At 48.3% G+C, this 27,997-nt stretch overlaps 1 protein-coding gene across 2 annotated transcripts; it reads right to left on the bottom strand.

Moving 5' to 3' along the window:
- ARHGAP19 (Rho GTPase activating protein 19) lies at window positions 1-27,997 on the bottom strand. Of its 2 annotated transcripts, none has more exons than XM_052799882.1 (12): window positions 27,938-27,997; window positions 13,791-14,056; window positions 9,324-9,404; window positions 8,768-8,977; window positions 7,951-8,177; window positions 7,320-7,406; window positions 6,300-6,365; window positions 5,379-5,567; window positions 4,548-4,646; window positions 3,861-3,953; window positions 3,302-3,370; window positions 1-2,780 (listed from the first exon to the last, which is right to left on the bottom strand). In XM_052799882.1, exons 1-12 carry the CDS (start codon window positions 27,979-27,981, stop codon window positions 2,724-2,726), a joined length of 1,488 nt encoding a protein of 495 aa, XP_052655842.1. In that variant the 5' UTR covers window positions 27,982-27,997; the 3' UTR covers window positions 1-2,723. The 2 variants fall into 2 exon arrangements, with proteins under 2 accessions (XP_052655842.1, XP_052655843.1); XM_052799883.1 differs by lacking the exon at window positions 27,938-27,997 and adding an exon at window positions 16,892-17,012.

The raw sequence follows: 27,997 nt of genomic DNA, 5'->3' as shown, positions 1-27,997 counted from the left end.
TAAAAATAAAAGCATTTAATATGGGGTTTTCAACATGAACACACAGAAAGGCAACAGTCTGAAACAGTACATACATAGCATATATAAATAATGACAAAGATTAAAAATACTTTGGAAACTATAGACTCTGGGAACAGTTAGTGGCTGCTCTGGGAGGAAGCATCCTTGTGAGTCATTGCACAGGGCAGACAAATGAGAGACATCCAAGCATGACTAAAACTCCCCTGTGTGTGTGAGACCGTGTGAACACATTGGGGACTGCAACAGCCAAGGGTCCTAGAGGCTGAGTCTGTTAGCCACCACCATCCTCAGCACAGGGAGGACAGCACCATGAGCTAAAGCCTAGGGCACCAAACCCCTCCTGGGACTGCCCTGTCTGGAGACTGCACCCACCCCTTTGGCAGGGAAGGCATCTAAGACATGCAGAATGCCGGGCTGATGCCCCATAGATAATTTTTCTTAGAGCTAAGCAAATCTCAGCTGTGCCAGAAACCAGAGTCCCTGAGCTAGAGCCATCAATAAAGGGGGACAGCAGAGAGAAGAGTTATGTTCCTCTCACCTATACAGGAGCAGTGTATTTGGTCTTAGGAACAAGACTGCCTTGCCAAGTAGACACCCATAGAGAGATATATGCCCAAGTAAGCTAGGAAGGATGGGATGAACAAATGCTTCACTCAGCAACTGCCCCCGATGCAAGTAAGAGCAGAGGTAGCAGGACCAGACCCAGCTCTCCTTGCACTGCCACTCGACCTTCAGCTCTGCCTCATCTCTGTTCAGAGGCAAAGCTGAAATCCCCAGATCTCTCCTAGCAGTGGACTGCAGGGGCAGGGCAGAAGTGCAGTCAGCAAAATACATGGTGCCCTTCGGAGAAGAGCACATAGACAGCTTCAGCCTCTGGGGGGAATGATTACAGACACATCCAAAAACACATACTACTACCACAGCAAACAGCCTCTGCCCTTCCTCACAGCATCCTCGCCTGCCTGGTCCCTGAAGAACCAAAGCCCTTTCTTTGCTGCAACAGAGGCTCCTAACACCAACAACTCCCAACTCACACATCTACAGTCCCACTACCCCCTACGTTTTCAAGGCAGCTCCTCCCATTTGGGGTCAGACTGGGGACAGGCACCCCGATAAAGTACCAGGAACATCTCTTTGGAGAGAGTAGCATGAGGTACATAGCTTTGTATCTCAAAAAAAAAAAAAAAAAAAATCACTGTTAAAAAAAAAAAAGTGACAAATTCCAGCTAAGCTGCACAGGGCTCCGATGCCCTGTTTTGACAGCTCTAGCCAGTTGGACTGAACTCCCTGCTCACATCCCAATATTCACACCTCCTGCCACCAGTTGTCTCAGAAAGCTGTCAAGGACAGAGCTCTAACTCCTGCCAGCTGCTGGTTCTTAAAGATTAGAAGACAATTATAATTGGATTCCAGAGATTATTTGCTTCGCCAAGAAGGGCTGAGAAGTGTTTAGATGGTTCGCCAGCTGATTAAATCTTTATTTCACAGTAGTGACCCTGTGTGTTTCCTACCCCAGAGTGCTTGCAGACCTGTACTTGGCAAGACTGGCTTATGGGACACTTTAGCTTAACAAGGCAGCTGACACTGGCCAGCTGTGATGGGGGTTTATCCCGTATCTAGATGGTTTCATCTCATTTCTGCAGCTCAGGCTAAAGAGCTGAACCCAGCTCCAGCCCTTTCCTGCAGTTTAATGACTAATCGGCCAGTTGCCTGACCAGCCATCCAGATATCTTGAGCCAAAGCCTCTGGCACCATTTGCAGATCACAAATGGCCAGAGCCCTCTCTCACCTCTTATGCTGCTGATGCTGTTCCTATGCCGTGCAAACAGCCACCAGACTCTGTCCACCCCAGACACCCCAGCTTCCAAAGGCTGGGCTGTCCTGCCCCAGACAGCCTTTACCAGCCTCCTGCCCCACTCAGCTTAGCCTCCCTGGGAGAATACAAAGCAGAGACACTCCTTGCTCACCAGGCAGAGCCCAGCAGCAGCACTGTGCCACAGAACCACAAAGGCAGTGAGCAAGGGCTGCCTCCAGCTCAAGCTGAAACAGAGGGATGAGTTTATTGGGGAAGCTGCTTTCCCCTGGCCCCACTTGAAATGATGGCACCCAGAGCCTCTCCTCTTCTCCCAGGCCCATCCTGTGCTCTGTACCGTTTGTGCACTCCAGCCCTTTGGGGACAGCAGGGCAAAACAGAGCCCACAGGAAGCAGAGGAGGGCATGGCTCCAGAAGAGGCCTGGAGGTAAGGTTAGCTGTCAGGATGCGGGTGAAGGTCAGAGTCCATCGTTCTCACTGCTAACAAAGGGGAGGGAGCAAAAACAAGCCAATGTGTTAAAAACTCAGAGCATAAAAGCAAAAAAATACAGCCTAGCAACGTTGCAGAGAAAGCTGAAAGTGCACACTGGGCCCCGCAACACACAGGGCTCTCCTTGTAAGCAAGCACTCCAGCTCTTCCCAGACCCAGCAGGTCAGACATGCTGCACAAGTTTTGGTTAGATAGTGGTTTGCCCCATAGTAGAATGAAATATAATTTATATACAGAAAGAAACAAGTCCCTGCAGTCTTTGCAAAGGTCCAGTTTCAAGAGCGCTGCCATGTTGGTGAGGGTTGCCGTGAGCCTGCAGCGCTCCCCTTCTCATTGCAGCACATTATTCACAGCTTGTGAGGCTGGGCATTCCCCACCCATGCGTTGGTGCGAGGCAATTCAGAGGGATGATGAATCCTTGGAAAGCAGGTGGGCTCGCATGCGTCTACAGGATTCCTGGAGCAGAGAATTAGAGCAATTGAATGCTTGAGACACAGAATGCCATGCAAGAAAAGGCTGACATGCTGTCCTCCCCTTGCAAGGACTCCCCACTGGAATCTGCCTCCCACTCCTTTTACCAAGGCAGAGCACTAGACAAGAGGCAGTGAGCAGACAGGGACAAACACAGCAGTTGCTCTTGGGCTGTACCAACCTCTCGTCCCACTGCCACCATGACCAGCTGTTAGCACTACACCGTGCTGCCAGCTTCCCTCTGTTTCCTGTGACAGGCAGCCTGGCAGCTCACAGGTAGAAGGGCTGTACACACCTGCTCGGGTGAAACCCTTCAAGGCCAGGCTTCCAGCACGCCAACTGCCTGCAGCTCAGCATGGAGCAGGCTGCTACAAGCCAGGGAACCTCAGCTGTCACAGAGCCCGAGACAGAGCCTTGCATGCATGACATCACCCCTGCAGGTCCCAGAGCCCAGCAGCCCAGGTTCCCCCCAGGAAGGAGAATGAGAGTGTGCACGTGTGTCTCACCTCTTTCCGCCCCTCCAAAGATTTCAGCTTCGCTTGGGACATGTGAGCTGGAGATCCACATTTCTGTAACTGGACAAGAGAGGGGAATAGGAGTAGAGACCTAGGGAATGAAGTGGTATCCACAGCCTTCCCTGCGAGCAGCCTGTACCACCAGAGAGAAGCTACCACCCAAATCCACTCTTGGTTTGTCTGGGCCATGGGACAGCCCTACTACCCACAGGCAGTTGCTGTACAACTTGCGGAGGAGGATGAGGGAGAGGGAAGGGGGCACAAGCCAATGCCTCAGGGCAGGAACACAGCCAGAGGGACAAGACTGGAGTGGAGGCCAAGTGCTGCCACCCCTGTCCCAATGCTGCCCTTGCCATCTGCTCTGCTCTCACAGCAGCTTCCTAAGACCTTATCTGACCATACAGAAGAAACTTGGAAACCTTCTCTTGGGCAGAGAACAGCAAGCAGCCCCACAAGGATCACTGAAATGAGTGCCAAAGTTGTGCTCACACTCCTCCCACCACATGCTCCCTCCACCAGCAGCTTCAGCAGTGCTGGGAGCAGTTCTTACCAGGTGGATATTCTCTTTGCTGACTCGCTCAGGCTCCGGTGTGGCATCCCTGCTCCTCCTCTCCAGGACAACCGGGGTTCCCAAAACCTTCCGCTGCCGTAAGAAGAGAGGGCTGTTGGCTAGTGCTTAGAGTGCAAAGTGAAAAAGAAAGGGAAGAAGCAGGATGCATTGCTGGTAAGCAGTTGGATGCTGGGAAAGAAAAAATGAAGCCAAGCTGGGACAAAGATTGCAAAGCAGAGCCACCTGAAATACCATGCCACTAGGCTGAGCCTGCCTGATTGTAAAGGGTTTGGGAGCTGACCTGAGGCCTGGCCAGGAGCCCAGCCTATCAGAAGCAGGTACATGCTGCTGTGGGGCAGCCTATAGTGTGCTAACACCTGTGCTAACAGGCTAGACTAGACAACCAGCTTCCTGTCAGTCCTCATCTCATCTCAGGAAGCAACCAATCCTTCAGAAAGACGCATATATCCTACAGCCATGTGTTTCATAGGTAATTACACTTTATACTAGCAAGGCTTATTGTCACTGTGCTGCCTTTTCTGTCCCCAGTGGATCTGTGCTCCTTGGCAGCCAATACTTTGAACAGTCCCTACCCTTTGAGGGCCTCATTCAAGCCAGGGCAAGGCAGGAGCAAAGAGCAACATCAGAAACTCACAGCAGAGAGCCTGGGTCAGAGGCTGCCTTTACCTTAATGAGGCCACTGAAGGAGCGTGAGCGGGTGCGTCGCGGTGCTGGGGATGTGGGTACCTCAGAGCCAGGAGTGAGAGGTGTAGGATGCTTATTAAACTAGGAGGAAACATGAGGGCAGTACGTTAGCACAGTTACTGTTACAGTTACACCAGTCTCTTGCTGCTGTATGCTGCTCTACCTGCTGCCCTCTGCCTAGAACTCAGTTTGTCTCTTCTGTACTCCAAAATGGAGGAGCAGCTCAGAGCTGCAGGGAGAAGAAAGCAGAGGAAGGCCACATCTCCCATCCAGGATTTACAAGGAGCTTGGGTGTGAGGCTGCTTTGTGCTGGCTACCAGATTAGCCAAAAGCAGCAGGTGTTGGAGCAGAAAGGGGGTTGGGCAGCAGCTGGAGGCTGGCAGCCAGGACTGGTGCTGACCGTATCAACCAGTCTCTGTCTGGAGCAGCAGGTTGGCTGGGAATGCTCATGGGACTGAGAGGAGACCAGTTTGTCCACTCCCTGCAGGCAAGAGGGGACAAGACTTTTCCCTTTCTGAGGGCAGAAACTCAACAATGCCGCAATCAGGACTGGGGAACTGCTGGCTAGCAAGCCTCTGGATTGGAAAACAGCTCAAAGCACAGCTTGGTGCAGCAAACTCCAGTCAGCCACATCCAGGACAAGCAGCCTCCTCCCCTGCCTTCTTACAGCTCTGCCCCTTACACAGCCCAAAGTCCACTCTCCCTAGCCTGCCCAGGACTAGGAGCAGCTCTCAGGAAGGCCCTGCCTTTAGCCCTGTACCCCAGATTGTTCTGACAAGCACACCCCAAAGATATCTTTCCTCCCCACACTACCTGCCGGATAAGCTTCTTCTTCTTTGCAGAGTCAGGCATATTGTGGACATGGCGGAAGAGCTCCTTCAGTGCCTCCTCTGTGCGCTGCTGGGTCTCCTCCTGATGGCAAGTGTCCAGCCGACTTCGCTTCTGAGACTTGAGGGGCTGCAGCTCCTTGGAGCCAGGAGACGTCAGCAAATCCAGGTCGTCCTGGGAAAGTGGAGACAGCAGTCGCTTGCCATGCTTTAATCCAAATGAGCCACCCATCTAAGCCAGGCTGGGAAGAGTCTCGTGAGCTGCCTCAACCCCAGTGAATGCACAGGGCTGTGTTTTCCCTACCCCTCTGCAGCAGCACTGCACCAGCAGGCCCTGTGCCAGGAAGAGGTGACAGCAATACAAAGGTGACCCCATTGCTGCTTCCCTCCCCTCCCGGATGCCAGCTGCAGAAGCCCTTCCAGGCTTGAGAAGGGTCAGTGCAGCTCCTTGCAATGCATCTTCCCTCTTCTGCAGCTATATGAGGCAGGGAAGCATTTGCTGGCAAGACACTGACAAATCTTGTCCCAGTGGCAGCAAGTAGCCTTTATCCCAGCCCCTCTTCCAAGCAGCCTGGCCACGGCAGCAGGCGCATCTGTCTGTCTGGAAGGCACAACCCCATGAAGGAGCAGGTGCTGCATGTACTGGGCACAGGGAGCAGGTTTGCTGCTAAACAGGGGCTGGTAGCTTTCCCTGTGCTTTTGATTAACAGATGCTCCAACTCTGCCCAATTTCCCTAATGCAGCCGCCTACACTACTACACCATATGGTTCCCTCACTCCTGCTCTCTGACAGATCCTCTTTCATGACTTGGTTTGTTTTCAGCTTCTTTCACTCACAAGGGTCCCTTCATAGTATCACAGCCTCTGCCCTTTCATGGAGGGCAGGCGCTGCATTTACTGGCCTTACCTTTGATGTGTGGGCTCTGGATCCCAGATAGTGCAGCCTGGCACACTCCCGAATATATGCTGGGGCCTGTGACAATGAGCAGAGAAAAGACCAAATGTATGTTTAGTCCTGGGGCAAGAGTGGCCCCAGCAAGAGGTGCTCTTCAACCATACCACACAAGCCACTTCCATCAAGGCTCAGCTGTTCAGGGCAGACAAAGCAATGGGATTTCATGTCCCCAGTGCAGTCCCTGTTCGTGGTTTCCTTTTGATGCAGGCAGCCAGCACAAGTGGAACACAGAGTAAGAGCAGGAACTTTTTCCAAGCAATTCACCCAGCTCTGAGCTGGCCAAACAGGGGCCTGACAAAGAAGGCAGAAGGGGAACTTTCTATGGGAGGACTCTTTGCAGAGAACAGATGCCTACAGTGACCAGGAAGGTCCTGAGAAGTCGAGACTGCCTGTTGCAGAAACACTTTCTTGGAGGAACCTGCAGAAAGCCCCGTGCTCCTGAATGTCCTACCACAGCACCCCGCTCTGAGCTAGACTGAGGCCCAAGACTGCAGGCTGTCACTGTAGCTGCAGTGGGTTGACTACCACTTGCAGAGAAGTTCACAACTAAATGACCTGCCATATTAGGGATTCAGCTCTTGGCAGCACTCATCCAGGACAAGCCCCTTCAGTTTCCTTATCCTGCCAGAACCCGAGGGGAGCCTGGTCACTACCTGCCCCCAGGAACCAGGCTTCCCAGCTGGGCAGCAGGTGCTGGGTGTCCAGCAGAGGGTGGTGTTACACTGCACCGTGCTTCTGACCTGCCCAGGCACAAAGCCACCTCCAGCGCGGTCTTCCTTCTCCTGGGCTGCCTGCCCAGCCAAGACCTCCTCCCTAGTCACTAAAGGAACAGTTTCTTGTAGAAATCCTCCTTCTCCTACCGCAGAAGAGAGCACCCAGAATATACACTTGACATGTGGGATATGTCTGGACAAGGGGCATTCAGTCTCCTGCTGAAGGGACAGGGAGAGCAAGACCCCAAAGCGCACTTACCTTGAAGAGTTTCTGAGAATGTTTGATCATGAAGGTCACTCCATTGTTTAGCTTCGTGATATTCTCCTGAAGGTCATTTGCTGTCACCTGGCAAGGGGACACAGCCAAAGGTGCAGCAGTTAGAAGGGAAGGAGGAAGGGTCTCTGCTGCCCTTGCTGTGTCTGGGACATAGGCACACATCGTGCCTCAGCAGGAGACCTGCTCTGAGGAGATGAGGAGGCAGAGCTCACAGCACACTAAGAAGCAGAGCTCACAGAGCCAAAGCTGCTCCGAGAGGAGGAGAACTAGACAAGTTTGGGGCCAAATAGTTCACCAGCAGCACAAGAAACCTCGCAGAGATCCGCAAGGTTTGTCTGGAGTAGTCCTCCTTAAAAGAAGCAGGACTCTGCTGTGCTTTCAATTTTACTGAAAAAGATGAAGCATCAGTTGCAAATGAGACCTACGGCAGGTCTGGGCTGAACACTAGGACTGAGTCCTGCCAGGAAGGTCCACCTCACCATCCCAGCCTCCAACCCTCACATCACTGTATCAATACTTAATCTTCCCATCTTGGTTCTTCCCCTGTAGGCCTGCCAAGCCTCTGCTTTCTACCTTGCAATATCCCACCCGCAGATACTGAGGCATTGCTCACATTTCTGGGCCATAGGATGTGGGGTGCAAACATCAGGGCAAGATTGTGGGCAGACATCTTGTTCTTGTCTTGCTTCTTGGCGGTCTGGTAGAGCAAGTCCAGCAGCAGTTTGAGCAGACTGCGGTTGGGCGCAGGAAGGATCAAAAAGAGCAGCTGGAGGGCTTCAATTTGGCGCTCTTTGTCTGGAGTGCTGGTCTTATTCCCCTTCTCATCAAACAGCGTCAAGTCTGCCAAATCACAAGGCAGAACATGAATGACATGCATTACCTTCCCTAACAGCAGGCCTATTGCAACCACTTACACTTCCCTCTTCATATGCAGATCTCCAAACTCCTGCACAGTTCTTGGCCCTCCATCTGTCTCCCCCCAGCTCCCCACCTGATGTGTTAATCTGTGGTATTCATCTCACAGGACAACACAGTTGCTAAGAGTTGTGATGGGTTGAAGGCAGGATGGAGGAAGTTCACAGAAGGTAGTTCAGTAACAGTTATTAAGTACATGAACAACACACCTCACTCAGGAGACTCCCAGACTTAAACCAGATGGAAATCCAGGTTACCAACACAGGCTCCACTCCTATAGGTATCTGTTTATTGCTGGAGAGAGAAGACTGGGCTAGAGAGACTTGGTCTGATTCCTTAGGATTTTCAGCTCCAGTCCTTCCACCATTAGGCTGAGATGGCAGGAAGATTCCTTCTTACCCTACCTTTAAGGATTACACTTTTGCAGCCTAGCGTGTGGCTCTGTAGCATTACCAGCTTTCTAGGAAGCTAGTTCTATTCCCTCTGCTCATCACTGCCTCTTACTGCTCACTCACCTGCAATTTTGAGATGGGCATGGAAGTGCTTGTGTGTCAGCAGCGGCTCTGGTAATTCACCCAGGAACATCTTAAGCAGGGTGGCCACATCGTTGGAATGAAACTCCCCAGAGTCCAGGTCAATATCTGTACCACTGTTCAGAGCATCCTTTAGGATCTGTTGCCTGATGCTGTTGCCTGGCACCCGAAACAAGCCTTCTGCTCTTAGATCTGCTTGGCAGAGGGGAGAAAAAAAGGCCACCAATTAATCAGAGGCTGATTCCCATTTTCTTACTAAAGCAGTTCCCTCCCCTTTCCAGAGCTTGACAGCAAACCTCAGTGAACTGCATTTAGAGACATGACTTAAAGCTGGCTCCCATCAGTAGAAAAAGTCCATGCACAGAGGGAAAGAGAATAACACATCTGCTAGGCAATTTTGGGGAACAGTCGCCTAGTGCAGCCTCAAACTCCCGCTGCTGGAGAGCTCAGAGCTTTTCACTCTGTCTGCACCAGAGACCTGAGGCGGGCCAGACAGATACCCTTTGGGACAGGAAGACAGCAAGACAGAGTGACTTACTTTTGTGCAGATACTCGATTAGCTGGGAAACCTGTGCAATGCCTTCCTCTGTCAGCGGGGAGCCAAACACCACCCCTTTATCTGCAGAACAGAAGATAATGTCTTCAGGCAGCTCAGAACCCAACAGCCACAGAGATGACTGGTCCCCAAAGAACAGGATCTCAGGATGCAAAGACCAGTGCCCCAAAATGCTAAGGGTGAAGGTCACAAGGACTTCCACAGATGTGAGATATCACAAGCACTCCCAAATACGTCGCTTCATCTCACCATGCTGTACTTAAAAGGGCTTCATCATCCTGCTTCTTACCTCAGCTTAATTACAGTTTTTATCAGCTAAAGCAAACATTCTCTAGCTCTTGAAAAGAAAACAACACCAGAACACATGTTTCAGTTTTAAAGGGCATATTATCTGCAAGCCCGGACCTTATGGAAACAGCAAATAGGAAGGGCAGATGTGACAGCTTGGACTGCCCAGATATCTGCCACATTGGCACACTCCACACCTGGGAAGGAAAGTCCAGATTAATCCTCACTGTGGCTTGACATGGAGTGGAGCAGAAAGAAGAGGTGCAGCTATGTGACTATGGGAGAGGGGAACAAGCACCACTGGGGAGAACAGACATGATCTGACTGGCTCACACTGGCCTCCTTTTCAGAGATGGGTAATCCCTGGAATTCCCTGATCCCAGTGAATCCCTCTTCCATGTCAGCTGCCCTGGCCTGAGTACAGTAAAGTATGAAGGCTGAACAAGGAAGAAAAAAAAAAAAAAATTAAAAAAAGGAGAGCAGCAAAGCAATGAGCTGGGCCCTTCTCCATTTGGAGCACTGACAGCTCCTCTCACTCCTGGAGTTTGCTTTCATCTCATGGGGCTGTTACAGATTGGGCATGAGCTGCCAGCTCCAGAACTCCAGTAAATAACACAGGCTACAGCTCCAAAAGAAGATAGAAGCAACTGAGCTGAAAGGAAGGTGATCCTTGCATGGGAGGAAACATTAGATGAGAAGCCCATTTAACTAAAAGGCACTTGTTGAACCAATGCAGAAAACGGTTCTTGTCCAGAGAGGGACTTCCCAGGTAAGACAGTGATTATCCAGCAGGACAGTATTTTCTAATAAATGCAGTCTTGCTGGTGAATGGCTTTTTCCATCAGATACACACAGGCAGCATGCTCTGTCCCTCAGAAAGCTGAGGCAACTCCCAGGGGCTTCAGTGGCAGCGACCAGAGCCCTGAGCACCGCTTCTTCCCTCAGATACATGTAGGTTTTTGACTGCAGCTAGAAACAAGATGCTGGATAGACTATACCACAACATGCTGACTGGGACTGAGAACTGGAACCAGGTACAGAGCTGGTTCGTCCCACCCTTGCACTTAGGCTTCAAAGAGCCAACAGATTTAAGAAAAGAATATTGCTCCCTTCTCCATGACCAGACTGCCAGGAGCATGGGCCACTTCTGAGGGCAAGCTGGGCATTTGCACCCCACCTCTCTGTGGCTGAAGATTTCCCTCCTCATTGTTACAGCTGATAGCCCAGCAATCCAAGCAGTGCATTGCCTGGTCTGATAAAAGTTATCTCCCCCTCATAGCATGTTTTGATTTTACTAGCTTTTGGTCTGTTGTACCACAGATCTTACTGTTCTGCGGTGTTGATGCTCACAGCATGTGGGAAAGACCTGGTTAACCCTATGCACTTCTCTAACAGCCTTCCTGTACAACTAAATTTATTCCACCTGAAGAATGTTCCACTTTCTTCCAGGGCTTCTGAAATACATGGTAAGCCACCAGGAACTCCAGCCTCCTGTTAAATCAAGAACTTTCTAACCTCCCTCTGATAAAGTGCATGCTTCAGTCTTGCAGGAGAAAGGAGGGCAATGTGACCTCTTGATCCACACATAAGATCTGAAAGGCTTGAGTGCAAAGGGAGAGAACAGTTGGCAAAAGATTCTTGTCCTTGAAGAAAACTAAACTCATTAGACATTCAACAGATAGAATCAATAGTGGCCAGGAAGAGAAGAGGAAAATACATCTTCCTGAGACATGCAGGGCCTGAAAAATTCAATTTACTTTTGAAGTCAAAAGTTGATATCTGAATGAGAATTTGATTCTCAAAGAAACTTAAAAGACATGTCTGGAGAATGGATGCTGAGTTACGAAGGCTCAGATGTTATTGTACAATTGCTTCTCAAACTAAGAAGCAGCATGAGATTGAGTTTCCTGATGCTCAAAGAAGTTGTAAGTATTTGCAGTTTGATCAGCTCTGAGGTCTATGGTCCTTGGCCTCTGGCTTTGAAGAAATAAAACCCGTTTGTTCTAGCTGGTCTATAACGCAAAGAAAAACAAATTATGGCTCCAAGATGAAACACACAGTACATGAAACTGATTTTCTCTGTAGGCACAAACTTCTTTTTCTCAGAGTTTGGCCAAGGAGTTCACAGACAGTGCCTGTCAATGCAGAGAGACACTGCCATTGCAGCCTGGGAGTGCAGCCAGCAGACTTGGAAACATCTGCTAGCTGTAGCTGTAGTGAGACACATGGCCATGGAGACCTCTGAATGGGGGAAGGCGGAGCTCTTGGGGAAGAAAGCTAGCAGGAGATGTCATGTGTGATAAAAGCAGTGCTCCAGCAGGGTACAGATAATTTAAAAAAAACGAGCTAGAGAAGGCTCACAAGCCCCTGCTAGAAGGTTTTGACAAGAACATGGAAGCTTCCATACACACTAAGAAAACACTTTCAACTCGGTTACTCACTCGCTTCTGTTTGTCAAGTGGCAAGTGTCTGAATTTAAGGTGTCCTGCTACTCTCCTGGAACAGAGGCAGGAGCAATAGCAGGTATAAGCACAGTCTAACTGCAGTTTGGGAGCAGCATGAAGACCTGTTATTATGGAGCAGCAAGGTTAAGTCATGGCAATATTGAATAATTCTCACCTAAGTATGCTAAAGGACTTGATTTGCAGTACTTGATTTTCCCCTGCAGTACTGTCCAGCCCAGGGTGAGTGTATCTACCAGGGTTCCCACTGGATAAGCCAGGATTGGAGGGCTGAAGCCAGCACAAGATAATTGAGCCTGAACAGTGGGGTTGCAGAGCTTGTCCTTATGAAATACAATGGAGGAATAGGTTTGGTAGAATCAGAAACACTTAGAGAAACTATATAAAGGTTAAAGACAAAAAAAAGCCATATTCGGACATAGTGATAGCTCCCTTCTCAGAGATACTCACAATAGCAGAATTGCTCCAAGGAAGGGGAAGACTAATTAGAAGTGTTCAACCTCAGGCTGCCAACATCTGAAGACAGCTACCCACAGCTTCTCTGCCAGCAGACAGCCAGTCTAGCTAGGAAACCAGAGCTGACGAGGGATGAGAGAGGTGCCCAGATGGAGGCAGTTTCTGTCTAGATGAGTGAGAAGGTTTAACTGAACTTATCAGGAGAACCAGGTTCCCCTTGAGTGTGGGCAGAGGTGGGAGAAGGCACACATACACCTAGAACACCTTTTTAGTTACAACAAAACAGAGTGGTAAGTGCCAGCCAGTGAAGAGGAGAGGATCCGAGCTCAACTGTGCTCAAAAGCAAATCTCAGACTTCTGAGAAGGGGCCTGGGACTACTGTTTCATAACCAAGACAGCTGAACTTGAAAGAGAAGATAAGAATAGTCAGTTTACCAGAAGAAAACTCCAGCTGAATGCATGTCTCAGAGAAAGAGAAAAATGTCATCTCCCAGGGTTGAATCTGGGCTTGAGCAGTCAGTCTGCAGAGCTTTGTCACTGACTCACTGGATTGGGATGTGGATCAGAGTGGCACTGGCATTTGGATGGGAGATGCTTACAGATTTCTCAGCTGCACAGACTAGACCTTGGGACAGCAACTGGAGGAGACGGTGGGCCCTGAGTGAAGTCAGTGGCCTGGAAAACCTAGGCATTATTGTTCTCTGTGGAACCCGATGCTCTCAGCCTTTACTGATATTCCATCGCTTATGAGGAAAGCTAATGAGCTAAGGAAAACAGAGCATGGACTACCATGGACACAAACAAGCAGAGAGACGAGGACACCTTGGTGTGTATTGGAAAAACCTGCAGCTTGTACAGGCACCCCTCTCCAGCTCAGTGCTATCCACAGAGCCGTACCAGAAACACTCAGGGACCAAAGATATATCTCGATGGTGTGTGCTGCACTGAGCAGCAGCACAGTGAGCAGCTAACCCACTGAGGCCAACCTGACATAAACCACAGCAATAATCCCCAGAAGAAGGGTACTCTAGAAGTGGCAGGGCATTTCCCGGATGAACCTCCTGGTCTCCGTTTTGCTCCTTCTCGAGGTGGCAACCCCAGGGATTACAAACCTATAGTATTAAGCATTCAACACAAGCTCAAAACAACATGCCTACACTGAAAGTTTTGTAAACTACATGTAACAGATGATGACAGTCAGCATCACCCTAAAGGTGGGCACCAGACATCATGCCATACTCACCCTTGCGCTTCAGAGACATCAGAGAACGAAAAAATCCAGAGGCTGTGCTGTTTGCCCCAGGCAGCTTTGGGTCCTCCTCTCCCATTAGCTGGGCCAGCTCTGCCCCAGGCAAGTCAATGAGCCTGGTAATGTTGCTGACAACAAGCTCTGTGAACACCTCTGGTTTTTCATGGCGCAGCTTTTCCACAAAGAAGTCAGGATTGAAGATGATCGGCTGGCTGCGGAGGGAGGAGTCATTGCAGATGACAAAATTGCAGATGGCATCACTGAAAAAAAGGAAGGAGGAAAAAAAAAAATACAGTAACTCCTCATTGCTTTGTTTTTTTACAGCCAGCTGGCCTGCCCTGAAGGAGACATCTGCTGACACAGGAGCTACCAGTTTACACCAACAGCACTGTCTGTCTTTGGTGAACATTCAGCACAGCACAGTTACATTTCCCTTTGGAGCAAAAACATTCCTGGCCTGTTTGTACAACACAGCCCAAGACTAGCACTCCATAGCGTGATGGTAACATATGCAACACATGGCAACACCCAACTAAAACTTTCACTGTACCTACATCCTACTTGTTCAGGCAGATATTTTACATTAACTTACCACTCAGTCATAAATAAGTTTGGTTCTGTCTCCCTTCCTCCCCAGAAATTCACTCCCAGTGGCCTGAAAGTCTAAATCCCAATCTAAATTTTTTCATGGACAGCTTATACTCATCAATTCCCACTGCCATTCTGTCATCCCTACTTTCCTATCAACAAATAGATAGTTCCCATGCCCTAGGACTTTAAGATCACAAACATGCAATAATACTGACCCACAGTTCTGCTAGGGATGTGGTCAAATGCTCCCAGGTGACAAGCTGCCAACTCTTTGGTTACTGCTCTCTGCCAGCTACGATAACTGCCCAGCTATGCACTCTGGAGCAAGTCTGGAGTGAGTGTGAACTCATCAGTATTAGCACAAGCCACGCCAGATCAGTCCTTGAGGAACCCCTAGTAACCTTTCTCCTAGAACATCTCTTTTCATCTTAGCCAGTTCTTGCCTCTTCTTCAGGCTGAACTTTATCCAAATTCCCCATCCTTTACTGATGCCTACTTTCCCCATTTCATAGCTTCTCACGTGGCGTGGGAAAAGGGGTGCACCTGAGACACTGGTCTGCTAAGGGTTATCTATAACAGATACTTAGCCCTACCAGAGGTTAGGTAAGCTACATTTACCATGTCTAAAATAAAAATAAAGAGTTATCAAAGAGATATCTCAGGTTAATCAGTGCTCTTAATGCTCACACTTAAAGCTTATCCCAATTTCCATCTACCTCTAGGTTTTCTATTACCATCTTCCCACCACTGTTTCAAACACTTGCACACTTCTGAAGTCAAGCCCACAGGCTAGAGTTACCTAGCTTGCTTCTCCTGTCCCTCTTTTACTTAAGTGAGGATTAGCATCATTATTCTCCAGTCACAAGCTACTGCCCCGATGTCATACTTGGCTACAAAGTGCTGGCCTGGCCCTGCAAGTTGGTGTGCCAGTTCTTCCAGGGCTCGGCGTGGAGGCTGCCTACCCACCCAGCTTGCACACACTGCGTGCTTTCACTGCAGAACATTCCCCAGTCCTTTAACAATTCTTGGGCTCTTAATATATTACTTTCCTTTCCACTTTTTCAACATCCCTCCTCAGCTGTGAGCTCTCACTGAACACCATTTTCCAACAGCAGCTGCCAAGTGCACAGGTAACAGAAATGCTGCATTCCTGCACCAGGGATCACATCAGTCCCTTAGGTATGGTGTGGCACCTGGGGAGAAGCACATGCTCTGCCAATCACCCCTGAGGCCACCAAAGGCTTTCCCTCCAAAACAGGCTTTCCCACAGAAGACTGGAGCACCTTGACTTTCCTCTCCTCTCTGCTGAGGGGTGGAGGCCACGTCACCATGTTCGGACCACGCTGGGCATCTGTGCTCACTGCTCAGCATGCCTGCCAGCAAAAGCATTTGCAACCCCCTGGACCTTACATCCATTGGTTCAAGTAACAGAGCACTTCCGCTACTAGTTCAGAGATCTCAGCAACTTATTGTTCTGATGTAAATCGACATTAGCTAACGAAGGGGAGGACATCAAAGCACATACTGGCAAGTTACCTGAACTCCAGCCTGCCTCCACACAGTATCTGTGAACCCAAGAGTTATCTGAGCTACTGCTGTACATCTTTGACCTGCAAGACCATCTTGGCATGATTTCCAGGATGCATGATCAGAATAAAAGAATAAAAGCTGGGACTCAGACTCCACAAGGAGAAAGATACTTGCTGAAAATCAGAGGAAACCAGGCTCTCAGCAACACTTGCATCGTGAGAATCCACACGAAACCCTCTCCCCTTGCCACTGCTCTCCATACATGTCAAAGACTCCTTCAAGAGGATGGAGAGGAGGAAGGTCTGCACGGCAGACTACAAGGCAATCTGCCAGGTCATCTAAAATTTTAGAAAGCTCTTAAAGGCTCCCAGCTGCATGGCTCAGAGTGGCCTAGCAAAGCATGCTGCCGACTCCAAATGGGGGCCATATTTTTCTGAGCACCTCCCAGCCTCTTTTTCAGCAGTTTATTATCTGCAATAAATCAAGACCGAAATGCAGCAACTTGGTATCAGCTGCCAAAAAGCAACTGCCAATCGATCTGATCATATTTGCATTTCATTGCACAGGGCTACAATGCACAAACAAGTGCCAGCTCTGCCCATAATGTGGAGCAAGCCCTCTGCCTGAAACCCATGACAACTCATTCCGTGGCAATACAGATCCTGAGAAGGGTTAATAGCAAGTGTATAGGCCCAGTGACCCTGCCTGCAATGATCCGTGCACTGTTATTCACTCACTAGCAGTTTTGTTTCCCCACAGAGAAGATATGCAAATACTTTGCAGCAGTTACATCAAGCATCACAGATTATCTGCTCCCTCTGACAACTAGATATCTAGATTCAGAGAAAGAAAATTAAACAATTTTGTCAACTAGAACTGACTGACATGACTTCTCTGCACAGCCATTGTTACAAGTCACACAACGTTTAACAACATTTAATGCAAAAATAAATAGAAAAAAGTAAATTTCTTACATGAGTGCTGAGAGCTTTTGGAGAGGCATTAGGAAGCAGAGACAGGGAAAAGAACTTGCTCCTTGTTTCCAGCAACAAAAGAAACCTGCCTGTCCCAGTACAGCCTATGCAAATTCCACGCATGCTACGAGACACAAGGGCGCATTATTGGGTCTGAAAGGCCCCCTTGGCACACACTGGGCATCAGCCTTCACACAGAGACAAAACAGAAAAGAAAAGCTGGACAAATTGATTCATGTCTCTTGCCAAAGGCTGCGTAGCTGGAGTTGAACAGCAAATAATTCCTACATAGAAACCAGAGTTTTGAATTAGGACCAGCGTGGTATTAAGTACTCTCCACCTGTATCCAAGAGGAATCCACAAAATAGCCCCAAATCTACCCTGTGTTTACCCTGAGTAAAGCCATACAAACACATTCCCAACAGCATCCAAGCACAACTGATGTTACGGCACTGGCAGGACAATAGCAGAGTCCTTTAACTGCACAACCCCATGCCCAGAAACCTTGCTAGAAACACCCTCTGCCCCTGCCTTTCACACTTTTATATCCTTTCAGAGACAAAGCACGTAGACTGGCCCCTCCAGAGCTGGACGCAGCACCTGGCCGTTGCTCTTTGCTACCATTACTGTGCCACCATGTGCCGTTCATCCACTTCAGGCTTCCCATTCCACGTTTCTCTGGATTCCCATCCAGTTTCGCTGCATGCCACAGCTGGGACCAGCCTTGTATACTCTTATTGTGGTATGGCACTTCAATGAGCTACTTAATTTTGAAAGGTCACTTTAACAACAGCTCTTCCTCACACAGAAAATTTGCCTTTGTATCATTATTGCTAATCAAAATGGAAATGTGAAGCAAACCCCTATTTCTGAGCAAAGATAAAGCCCCCACTGGCTTTACACACAATAACCCTGCCAATCCTCACTGCTGCACACACTATAACCTTCAGAAAAAGCCATGTGCCCCATCTGCTGTTTTCACGTTAAAAAAGGAAGATGGATGTACTCTACCTACACTCACAGTTTATATAACAGCAGCAAAGGGGAGACAAACATGTATTCAGAGACCTTATTGCTTTTTTTTTGTTTTGCTTTGCTTGCAATTATAGAGTTATATTTTCTATATGCTGTGATCTCAGATTGCTTTACAACACGTCAAAAGACGATAAAATAAAGGAATAAATAGCTTCCTCCCCGATCCCATGAATAAAATCAAAACCCAATGAATAATAAAACCTTGTACTAATAGGGTTGTGATTAAGACAGCAGATTAAAAAAAATGGGTCCTATATTGTGCTGAGATTCTTGCCATTCTAGTATCTTTTAGAAGCGAAGCCTGTGATCCCAGCCAAGTCACAAAGCAAGCTGTCTGTCACACACAACGTTCTTGCTTCAGGCATGACAGCCCCATCATTTCATGGGGAGTGGATGGTGCAGGAGGTCAAAATCATGATGGATCAATTAATCCCTAAGGTAACTAGATCCAGGCCAGGGAAATGCCTTGGAAACTAGGACAAAAATGAGACTTTAACTGGCAAAACCTGGTGATTAAACCTGTGGTGCAAGAGCTGTGCAAGCAGGCAGATTAGGTCATGTGGCAGCAAGCTTGCATTCAGATAGGTGAGACCTAACTGTTTTAGTGGCTTTGTTAAAAATATTCTGATAAAGAAATTAAAATCCAATTATATATATATAAGAGTTTGGTTTGATTAAGAAGTAGAAAATGATTGCTTTTAGGTATGGGAATGTTAAGTTTGAAATGTAGTCATAGGAACTTAGGAACTTTAAGAAATGTACTACATGTGACTATAAGAATACAAGTATTGTCTAAAATCAGTTAACCACAGAAACTTTGACAAAGATTTATTGGTTTATAGTGTTTTGTTCTAGGAAGCTAAGGAAACCGTCATGGACACCAGTTTGCTGCTTGGAAACCCCTTACCCCTCCCATCTCGATCTGAGTATCGAGGATTCTAATCAGTAGAGTTAAGAGAGATTAACCAATGATTGTTTTAACATAAGAATATTAATAAAATGGTGTGACTGAAGGACCAATCAATATAAAGGTTAAATTTAAGAATAGACATAGTATGCATTTTTATGTAAACTAATATAGATGATAGTGAGAATCGTACTGCGCAGAATCACCTGAGAGGTCAAGAAGCGGACAAGTGAGGAAGACTATGGAAGACCACCAGAGGGCTTCTGAAGACCACCAGAGACCTTTACTGCGCTTGCGTAAAGGACATTTACATATGTTAATAGTTTCCCGGAAAACTAATGATTATGTATAATGTTTCTTGGAAATCTAGTGAATATGTATAACAGGTGTGTATTTAACTGTATCGTTAGACAAGACAGGTGCACACGATAGGTGGAGCGATCCCCCGTGTGCCCAGCGCTGCAATAAAGGAGTGCCTGCTTCTTAACTTCTCATTGCTGTTAAGGAGTTTTATTCCGGATTTCGGCAACAGCTTTTACAGATTTTATATTGTTCTAACTGCACCCACTTGAAGGCAGAAACAGGTTCAAGCAACACGAAATAGAGCGTAAGGAGAGCACAAGTAAGCAAGAAAGAAAAGGAAAAGGTACCTTTGGGGCAAGGCATTAGCTGTGTTTGTCTAGCTGGGAAAGTGGAAACACTGGAACCTGCAGATTTCAGAGGAGCCTGATGTACCTAGTTCAGTGGGCAAAACCCATCTCCAGTGCCATTTTACACACTTGGTGTGTCGTCACTAGGGAGCTAACACTTCAGACACACCACAGTAGGCGAGTTTAACCATACAGGAGTAAAAAGATTAAAGATCTTTTGAAAATAAGGCAGATAATAGAAGAAAATCTCCCTCTATAATAACAAAATCTTTATAGACTATGAGAAAGAGCCAGGCTGCTACCAAATACTGAGAGCAGGGTGATAAGCAGGCAGTGCTAAAGAACACAAAACATGAGCAATTCTTTGCCTGGCTAAGCACAAAGGGAGACGGGACAGATGCGCACAGGCTCGTATTTCCCCAGGGAGAGAGAAGTAGCATCGTTTCCTATGTTGTGCCAGAGTAAGGAATCAATTAACAAGGATGTCTGAAGACAGTATTTCCAGAGCCAGATAGGAGCCATCCCAGATTTTGCAAAGAGATGAAAGAACCATACTGGAATTATGTGGAATCATTTTAAGTACAAAAGGACCAGAAGACAAATTATTTCCTAGATTAAAAAAAAAAAAAAAAATTAGTAGTAGTCTAATGGGAATGGACTGCGGAGACCTTAGAAGTGACTTCACAGTTAAGGTTGCTTTGAGGACTGTACTTCAGACTGACATTCTTGTAAGATAGCGTAACAAAGATCACATTCAGGCCTCAGATTTGACACAGTAACTCTTCATAGGATGACTGATTTGCCTCTGAAAAACATCAAGAAAAACATGCAGCAATTTTTGCCTAGGGTTATACTCATAAGGTCTTTAGGGGCAGAATCCTTTTGTGATGAGTACACAGTGCACAGCACAGTGGATGCCGATCCTTGCCTACTGTCTCCAGACTTAATACAAGTAAGCCATACTAGCTAACACTGCCTTTTTAATTTTTGCTTTGCTTTCTTCACATTTAAACAGCTAACACAGAGTGATTCAGCCTTTTGGCTATGGGAACCAGATAATAATATACAATTTAAACAGCAAGGAGCTGGGGAAGAAAGCTGCTATTTTGTGATGGCAACCTGTGCTGTACAACCTGGAACTAACGTAACACCTGGCCATCTTTTGGCCATCGGGTAAATTGGATATCCAAGTCACTGCTATAATCTATGAATTAAAATTCTGTCTCAGTAAAGGACTCAAAGCAGACCGTGGCAACATAAGGTGCACATCTGTGATGTGAACCTGGAGAGGGACCTATCTGGGAAGATAAAAGAGTTGGAAGGGGGCAGGTGGGGAAGCGTGCTTTGGAAGAAACTGAAAATGCAATGTATTGCCAGTGTCAAAGAAAACTGCAGTAGCAAGGCAGGTTGATATATGCTAAACATCAAGAAATTTACATTTCAGCATGAAATTTCTCAAGTTTGACCTCAGTGAATTCTTTCATGGTATCTTTAGTAATAGCCACTGGAATATTTTAAAGTCAACAAAGCAGTACTTCAATCAGCCATCACCACAACATCAGAGCATCCAGATGCCTTCTAGTGCTAGAAGAAGGAAAAGAACTAAGAGGCACCTTAGAGAGGAACCGCATGTTCACTGCGGTGCTCCTCACCAAGTCTCCTTCCCAGTACCGCCACCACAGCTCTGGATGATCCCACGCTGTGCAACAGCTCAGCCTCCTACCCAAGACTCTAAAAAATGCAGAAACACAGCTCCCGCCAGAAACCCAGTAGTTTTACATTAAAGATCTGCAAGCTCATATGTCTGCCTTAACATCAGAATACGCAGTCTAACAGCATTAAATAGCAATGCCGCTCCAATTTTCATGACTTTCTATGCAGTCTAAAGTTTATGTCTTTATTTTAATATAAACCCCTACTGGGAGCAGCAATAGAAAAGGAGCCTTAGATCCAATCCTGATTTCACTGAAAACAGCACCAAAACTGAATCTTTTTAGATGGCAGCAGCTGCCTCTTCTCGTTACTGATCTATTCACTTTTATCACTGTGGCATTGGGAACCTTGGTCACAGCTGGGGACTCCACTGTGCTCCATGCTGTACAAACACAGAACAAAGGCAATACCCTGTCTTTAGAGGGCTGATAGCTAAATCTGAAATGAATGCTGGAGGGACAGAAAAGAGGAGGAATCCCAAGAGAAGAGGCAGCACTATCAGTCAGCATGACTGATATAACTGAACTCTGCCAGCTTTTCTGTAGACACTATTAAAAAGGAGGGCGAGGAAGGACAGGAAAAATAATCAGGTCACACTGCAGATATTTAGAAGAAATCCAGCTTCTGCATGAGGGGCAACATGGGACTGAGCACAAAGGAGCTGGTTTGAAAGCTATCAGGCAGGGACGGCTGGGATGTGGGGCTGAGGAGGGAAGAGCTGAGCTCCAGGCGCTGGCTGGGAGCCGCTGACGAGGCAGAGACAACAGGCCAGCAGCAGTGCTGGGTAGCCGGAGGAGCCTGACAGCACTGCAGAGCACTGTGTGGCCACATCTGGACCTCACAGCAGGGTGGGAGGGTCGCAGCCTGAGGAAGCCTGCAGCCACTTCCCACCACCCAGAACATGCCGGGCAGGCGTGCTGCCTCCTTTGGGAGAAGGTCACCAGGGTCTGGGGCTAGTCCCTATAGAAACTGTACTGATGTATTTTCCCTGCCCCAGTCATATAGTTATGACAAAACAATGCACCTTTTTTGCTTTATTTTACTAATTTAAGCCATTTTCTTTGTGAATAACATGCTATAGATCTGAGGTACCCTCTGGGGCCAGGTGTTATCTGCCCAGAATGCTGTGTCCCTTGTCTAGGACAGGGATTTCGGGCCTTTTCTCCCCATGCACTGCAGAATTCCCCACCATGACCTTTGACTATGAGTCTAACGAACTGCAGGGACACCTCCTCTTCTGATAGACCCTAACACTTTTCTTGTGTAATCTAAAATTCCTTACTGAACATCTGTCCATGGATGCTCGCCAACTGACTGTTGTTCAACTTCATCCAGATCCCAGGTAGGAAGTGTCTTCCCACTTTTGCCTGTTTGGTCCTTAGCTGGGTGGACTGCAAGGTCCGCAGGTGTCTGCTATATCCCCAAAGCATGCCAATGGGTACTTTCCCATTGCGAACAATGATAGCATTCCCTTACTCTCCTCATTTTAAATGTCTTTAACTTCTTTACTTCCCCATTTTGAGTGTACTGGAAGTTAATAAGAGGCATGGCCCAGTCCTACCTTTACCTCCTTGGCCTCTAGCACTCAAAAATTGGTGCACGCACCTCTGATTGTTGCCCTTACACTTAAGAGCCCTAGGGCATCCTTCAGAGGCAGGGAAAAATGCAGTTCAAAGACTAGCAAAGATACACCATGTAGATGCTTCTCAGTCCAGTAGCTCCAAGCCAGTGTCCAGGTCAGAGCAGAATTACCATCTATAAAGAGGAGCCCCACAGCAATCAGGTTTACTTCTGACATTAAAAAAAAAAAAAAAAAAAAAAAAAAGAGCAATCACACAAAAACAGCACAGCAAAATTAACAAGCTATTGTAGCAACTAGTCTGGGAACTCAGAGCAACCCAGTAAGGAAGGAAGGATGTTTTCCTCCAGCCCTCCCACGGGATGATAGTCATCCAAAATTGGTAGCACCAACTGGTGCCCAGAACACATTCGGGAATCCCATCCATCAACTGTCAGCGCTCGAGCAAAGTGTTGCAATTTGAGTATAGTGTGCTGTGGCACTCACAGGTTCACTTGACTGCTGTTGTTTTTTCTGGACCAAGGGGATACCAAGACCTGGGTCAGGACCCACAGCCAGCTCCCAACAGTACTGTTGGGTGAGATTTTGTGGTCACAGCCTGGCAAATACAGAGAACAAAGGTACTCTGGAAGTCACAGCTCTTGTTTTTGTTCATTACACTTTTGTAATTCTACAACACTCCTTCGCTCTGGAGGTGCAATGGGCAAGCTACACGCTTACATCTGTATTTTGTATCATGGTGGTGTTTGCAAAGCATGAGAGCACATAAAATCCCTTCTCATCAGCAATCCTCTGCAGACACCACTGAGTATGTCAGAGGCCACATCCCATGTTCCAGATGTGTAAACTCGCACAAGCTGGAATTGAAATGAGGCACACCTGGATGCACGCCAGCATTTAAATAAGCTGGTGACATCTGGTCAGGGCTGCTGAGGCATACAGATAAACAGGCTGGGCCAGACACAGAGCAGCACAGCATGCAGTACCAGAGGGACAGAGATGCACAAAGCAGCCCAATTAACTCACCAAACTGAGCAGAATGGGGGCCTAGTGCTTTTGAAGTGGATTTGGGCAGGCTAGGGTATCAAAAACTGGAATATTGTACACAGATGCCAGAATTCATATGACAATAACCTATACTGTCACTTTATGCAACTCTCCCATACTGATCAGAAACTGCTTCTCTTCCCATCCCGCCTGACAGGTCATCTCTGTCTGGATTCACCCGGTTTCTCTGCAGAGCCCGGGGAGCTGCTCCAGGGGCTGCTCAGGAGGATGCGGAGTGGCACGTGCGTGAGAGGAGAGCTCCAGCCACCCCTGAGAGCTTGTGAAGGATGTTCCCTAAAACACTTGCTGCTCTCCAAGGCACAGCCAGCCGTAGCATGCTTGTCTCCTGCTATATGACAGCTCATGAGCGGGGCTGTAGGAATGCCAATATGGAACTCCCAAACCATAAAGCTACTTTTCAACCTTGAGTCTGAGCTCCAGAAAAACAAAAAGGGAAACTAATGCTGGGTCCCCTGAGAACCTCCTGCCTCTGAAAATCAGAGCTGCCACATTACCACTCGAGAAGAAAGGATCTTTTGGCTGGACTCCAAATTATTAGAGCTTTATAGTCCAAAAGCAAACACATTAAAAGTTCTCGTAAGGCAGCTGGCAGGCAATTATTTAAGCAGCTTATCACATGCCCTACTATCTGCAGTTTCTGAAAAAAATTATGAGGAAACTCTAGATAGCTTAATTGCAATTACCTAGCATAGAGGTGAGAAAGGCCAAGAGCCAGGGATTGAGGCTGTTGCACCTTGGAGAAAAGGGCCCAATGCTCTTGTCAGACACAAGGGTAAGTGTAAAGCATTACCAGGATGAGAGGCCAGGAACACACCAGACCCGTAAAGCTCTGAAACAAAGGGTCGGCCAAATTTATCACACCACCAGGCCGCAGTTCCTCCCATTTCTCAACCCGTGCTGGCTCCAAGACCCCTATGACTTGGGAACACAGGAACCCACAGTGTCAGTCCCCAGTATCACAGCACAGTTTTGGTGAAAGCCTGCACAAAAGCAGCACAGCAGGTCTGTGCCTGAACCCAGCAGAGCATAGACCAAGGAAAGGGCCTCGGCTCCCTATTCCTGCCTCTAGCTAAAGAACAAGTGAAAATGAGATCCTGCCAAAAGAGCTAACTCTGAAACAAGTGGAAAATTCAAGGCCTCAGCTGCAACCAGGAGCCTAACACAGCATACAGAGGGACAGTATTTCCAAGAGTAACTTGACTTCAGTGCAACCATTAGATATTAGCCAACATTTCCATGCTGCCCTGTCTCCTTCCCATCTGTTCCTGCCACTTATTAACCAACACACACTGAAGACTATTGACCTTTAAGACAAGGAATTTGATTTCCCAGCACAGTGTCCAGCACTCAGCGCTTCAGTTTCAGACTGAACTGAGTGCCCAGGCACCTTTAAAGGAGTGTTAATGAAGCCCAGTGACATTTTCATACGCATGCAAATGTGCACAGAGCAACAAGGCAATGACTAGGCTGGCAAGGAGATCCAGACGCTGCTTTGGGCTATGTGGGCAAGCAATACTCCCCCTTCACGCAAACAGACAATAAACTGAAGCGTAGCAGAACAAGGATCCTGTTGTCCAAGCCCATCCCAGGCCCTGGATGAGAACAGGACAGGGTGTTATGTGCAAACATACAAAAATGCTGCAAATGCAACACAGCCTGGATTTCGGGTCCGGACGTGCACCTGACAGGGCTTGAACTGAGTACGGGGTTAAACACAAGTCTAAGTCTCAAAGATTTTAGTGAGAGCTGTGGAAAAGTGCACATTTGAATAAGATTGTCCCCTCCTCCAGGCTGTCTTTGGAGAAAAGTAGCCATGTGTTCAGACTTGGCTTTAACTCTGGAATCAACCATTTTTTCTGCATGACCCTCAGCAAATCACTGACTTTTTGCCATTAAGTCATGTTTACAGTGAACTTTTTCCTATTTGCAGTAAAACATAGATGGCAATTGTGTCTCCTTTCATTGCCTGTTTATGATGTGAGGTCTTAATGTCCAGTTGTGCAGTGACACTCTGTCAAGCCAGTTTAGCAATACGCCTTAAGCCTTTTCCCAGCACATCCTGCCTTCCAGGCCCATGGCTTTTTCCCTTCCGCTCATCCCACCCTTGCCATATCAAACTGCCAACAAGAACACTGAGTGCCTGGCAAAGCGCTTAGGTGCTGCTTGAATTGAACATTAAATGCATTCATTAATCAGACAGATGTTTCTCTTTTGAAATTGAGAGCACTCGGGCACACTGCAATCATCATTCTCAGTTACAAAGAGCCAGACAGAGGTTAGAGAGACCATAAACAGAAGAGAGATGCACACAAATCATCTTTTGTCATTTTCAGTAACATTTGGTAAGGAGGTTAAGACAACCAGCTTTCGTTTCCAATCTTTAAGTCAGCATGCTATAAGACCACACGCACAGCATGCAAGCTTTACTAGCTAACTTGCACTTCTCTCCAGATGAGAGGAAATAGCAGCAAAAGCACGGTCGTGGAGCATACTTTAAAAAAACAAACAAACAAACAAAAAAATCCCCAAGGAAGCTTTGTGGTCTTTGTGGTAATAGACCTGCAAAGCAAGAGATCGATTTGCTAGCGCTACCTGTGGGTGACAGGAAGCGTTGGAGTAAAACTTGTACTTCAGGCTTTGCTTTAACACAATCCCTTGCAGGGGGAGGGGACGAGTAAAGAGCTAGGGGATTACATCCTAAGGACAACTGTCAGCATGTAACAAATAAATTCAGTCATTTGGACTGATCCAGGCCACGTTTAAAATGCTTTATCCAAAAGAGTGTTGTAAGTATCAGCTGCACAGAGCATACTCATCCCTTGACCAGGTCTAGCATTTTAGGTACTCCCTGCTCAAACATGCCACACTGACCATCTCTTCATCCCTCCTTGCAGAGCAATGCTCTGCCCCAACCCAGCAATACCCCCAGATTAGCACAGCAAGCGCCATCAGGATGGGTCCCACTCAGCACAGAATGGGACAGCACCACTGTGAATCAGGCTGGATACGCAGCATCAGCTCTCAACTGTATTTATTCTGCAAGTCCACAAGAATTACCACTCAAAGGGTACTCAGTTTGCAGCTCCATGCTGCACATGCCGGGGGGGTGGGGGTGGGGAAGATATTACAGCCTTTTAGCAGTCATCTGACAACACTATTCCAATGAGGTGCCCATACAGTCTCCACTATTTTATTGGCAGCAATCACAGAATGGTTATGCATATAAAAGTACATGCTAAAGGTGAATTACGTGAAGCTGACATTGTGCGTGTCTTTAGAAAGCAAGAATAACGCATGTAGAGTGGACAAAGCAAGGGAGAAAGAGGGCTGGATGCGAAGCAAGTCTATAGAGTGCCATCGCCCTACCAAACCCTGCAACTGCCAAGTGCTCGGTATGAGGTCTCGCTTTGCGGCTGCAGAAATGAGCCAGCCTAGTCACAGCACGCCTCCTATCTCTGCAGGCAGCGAGCGGCTGCGCCAGAGCAGGGGCAGAACCGAGAGGCAGGCACTTATCTTTGCTAACTTAAGCGCAGGGACACACTCCCCTATGGCGCAGTCCCCCCGCCCGAGGGCAGGCGGTCTGGAGCGGGATCTCTCCCCTGGCAGGAGGAGCGGGCGGTATTTCCCCTGCAATGCAGCACAGGGACGTTGCAGGGAGCGCTCCCCAGCCGCTGAACCCACGGGGACGAGGGAACGGCAGCACCGAGGTGCCCCCAGCGTCCCACCCCGATCCACCCCCCGTCCGTCCCGCGGGGCGAGCAAGGGTGCTCAGCGGGCAGCGACACCTCCGCCAGGGGGTCGGGGGACCCCGGCCGGGGGAGCGGCTGCCCCGCCGCAGCAGGGACGGCGAGAGCCCGGCTGGCGGGGGAAGCACCGCAATGGGCGGGCCGAGGCCGAGGTGCGCCGGCCGGTGCCCGCCCGCCCGCCCGCCCGCCAGCAGCGGGCAGCGGACAGCGGACAGGTGCGGAGTGCCCGCAACGGGCCGGGCAGCGACCCGTAACGGGGCGAGGGGCCGGGGAGAGCGCCCCGCCGCCGCCCCGGGGAGGGGGGTGAGGTGATACCGGTCCCTGGGGACGGAGGGGGCCCGCTCTTACCTGCCGCCGCGCCGCCCGCCGGGCGCCGGTGCTCCCGCCGCCATCTCATACCTGCCGCTC

Source organism: Harpia harpyja, chromosome 10, assembly GCF_026419915.1.
Source record: "Harpia harpyja isolate bHarHar1 chromosome 10, bHarHar1 primary haplotype, whole genome shotgun sequence".
Lineage (NCBI taxonomy): Eukaryota > Metazoa > Chordata > Aves > Accipitriformes > Accipitridae > Harpia > Harpia harpyja.
Note: the sequence above shows the minus strand (reverse complement) of the source record. Positions and strands in the feature narration are given on the sequence as shown.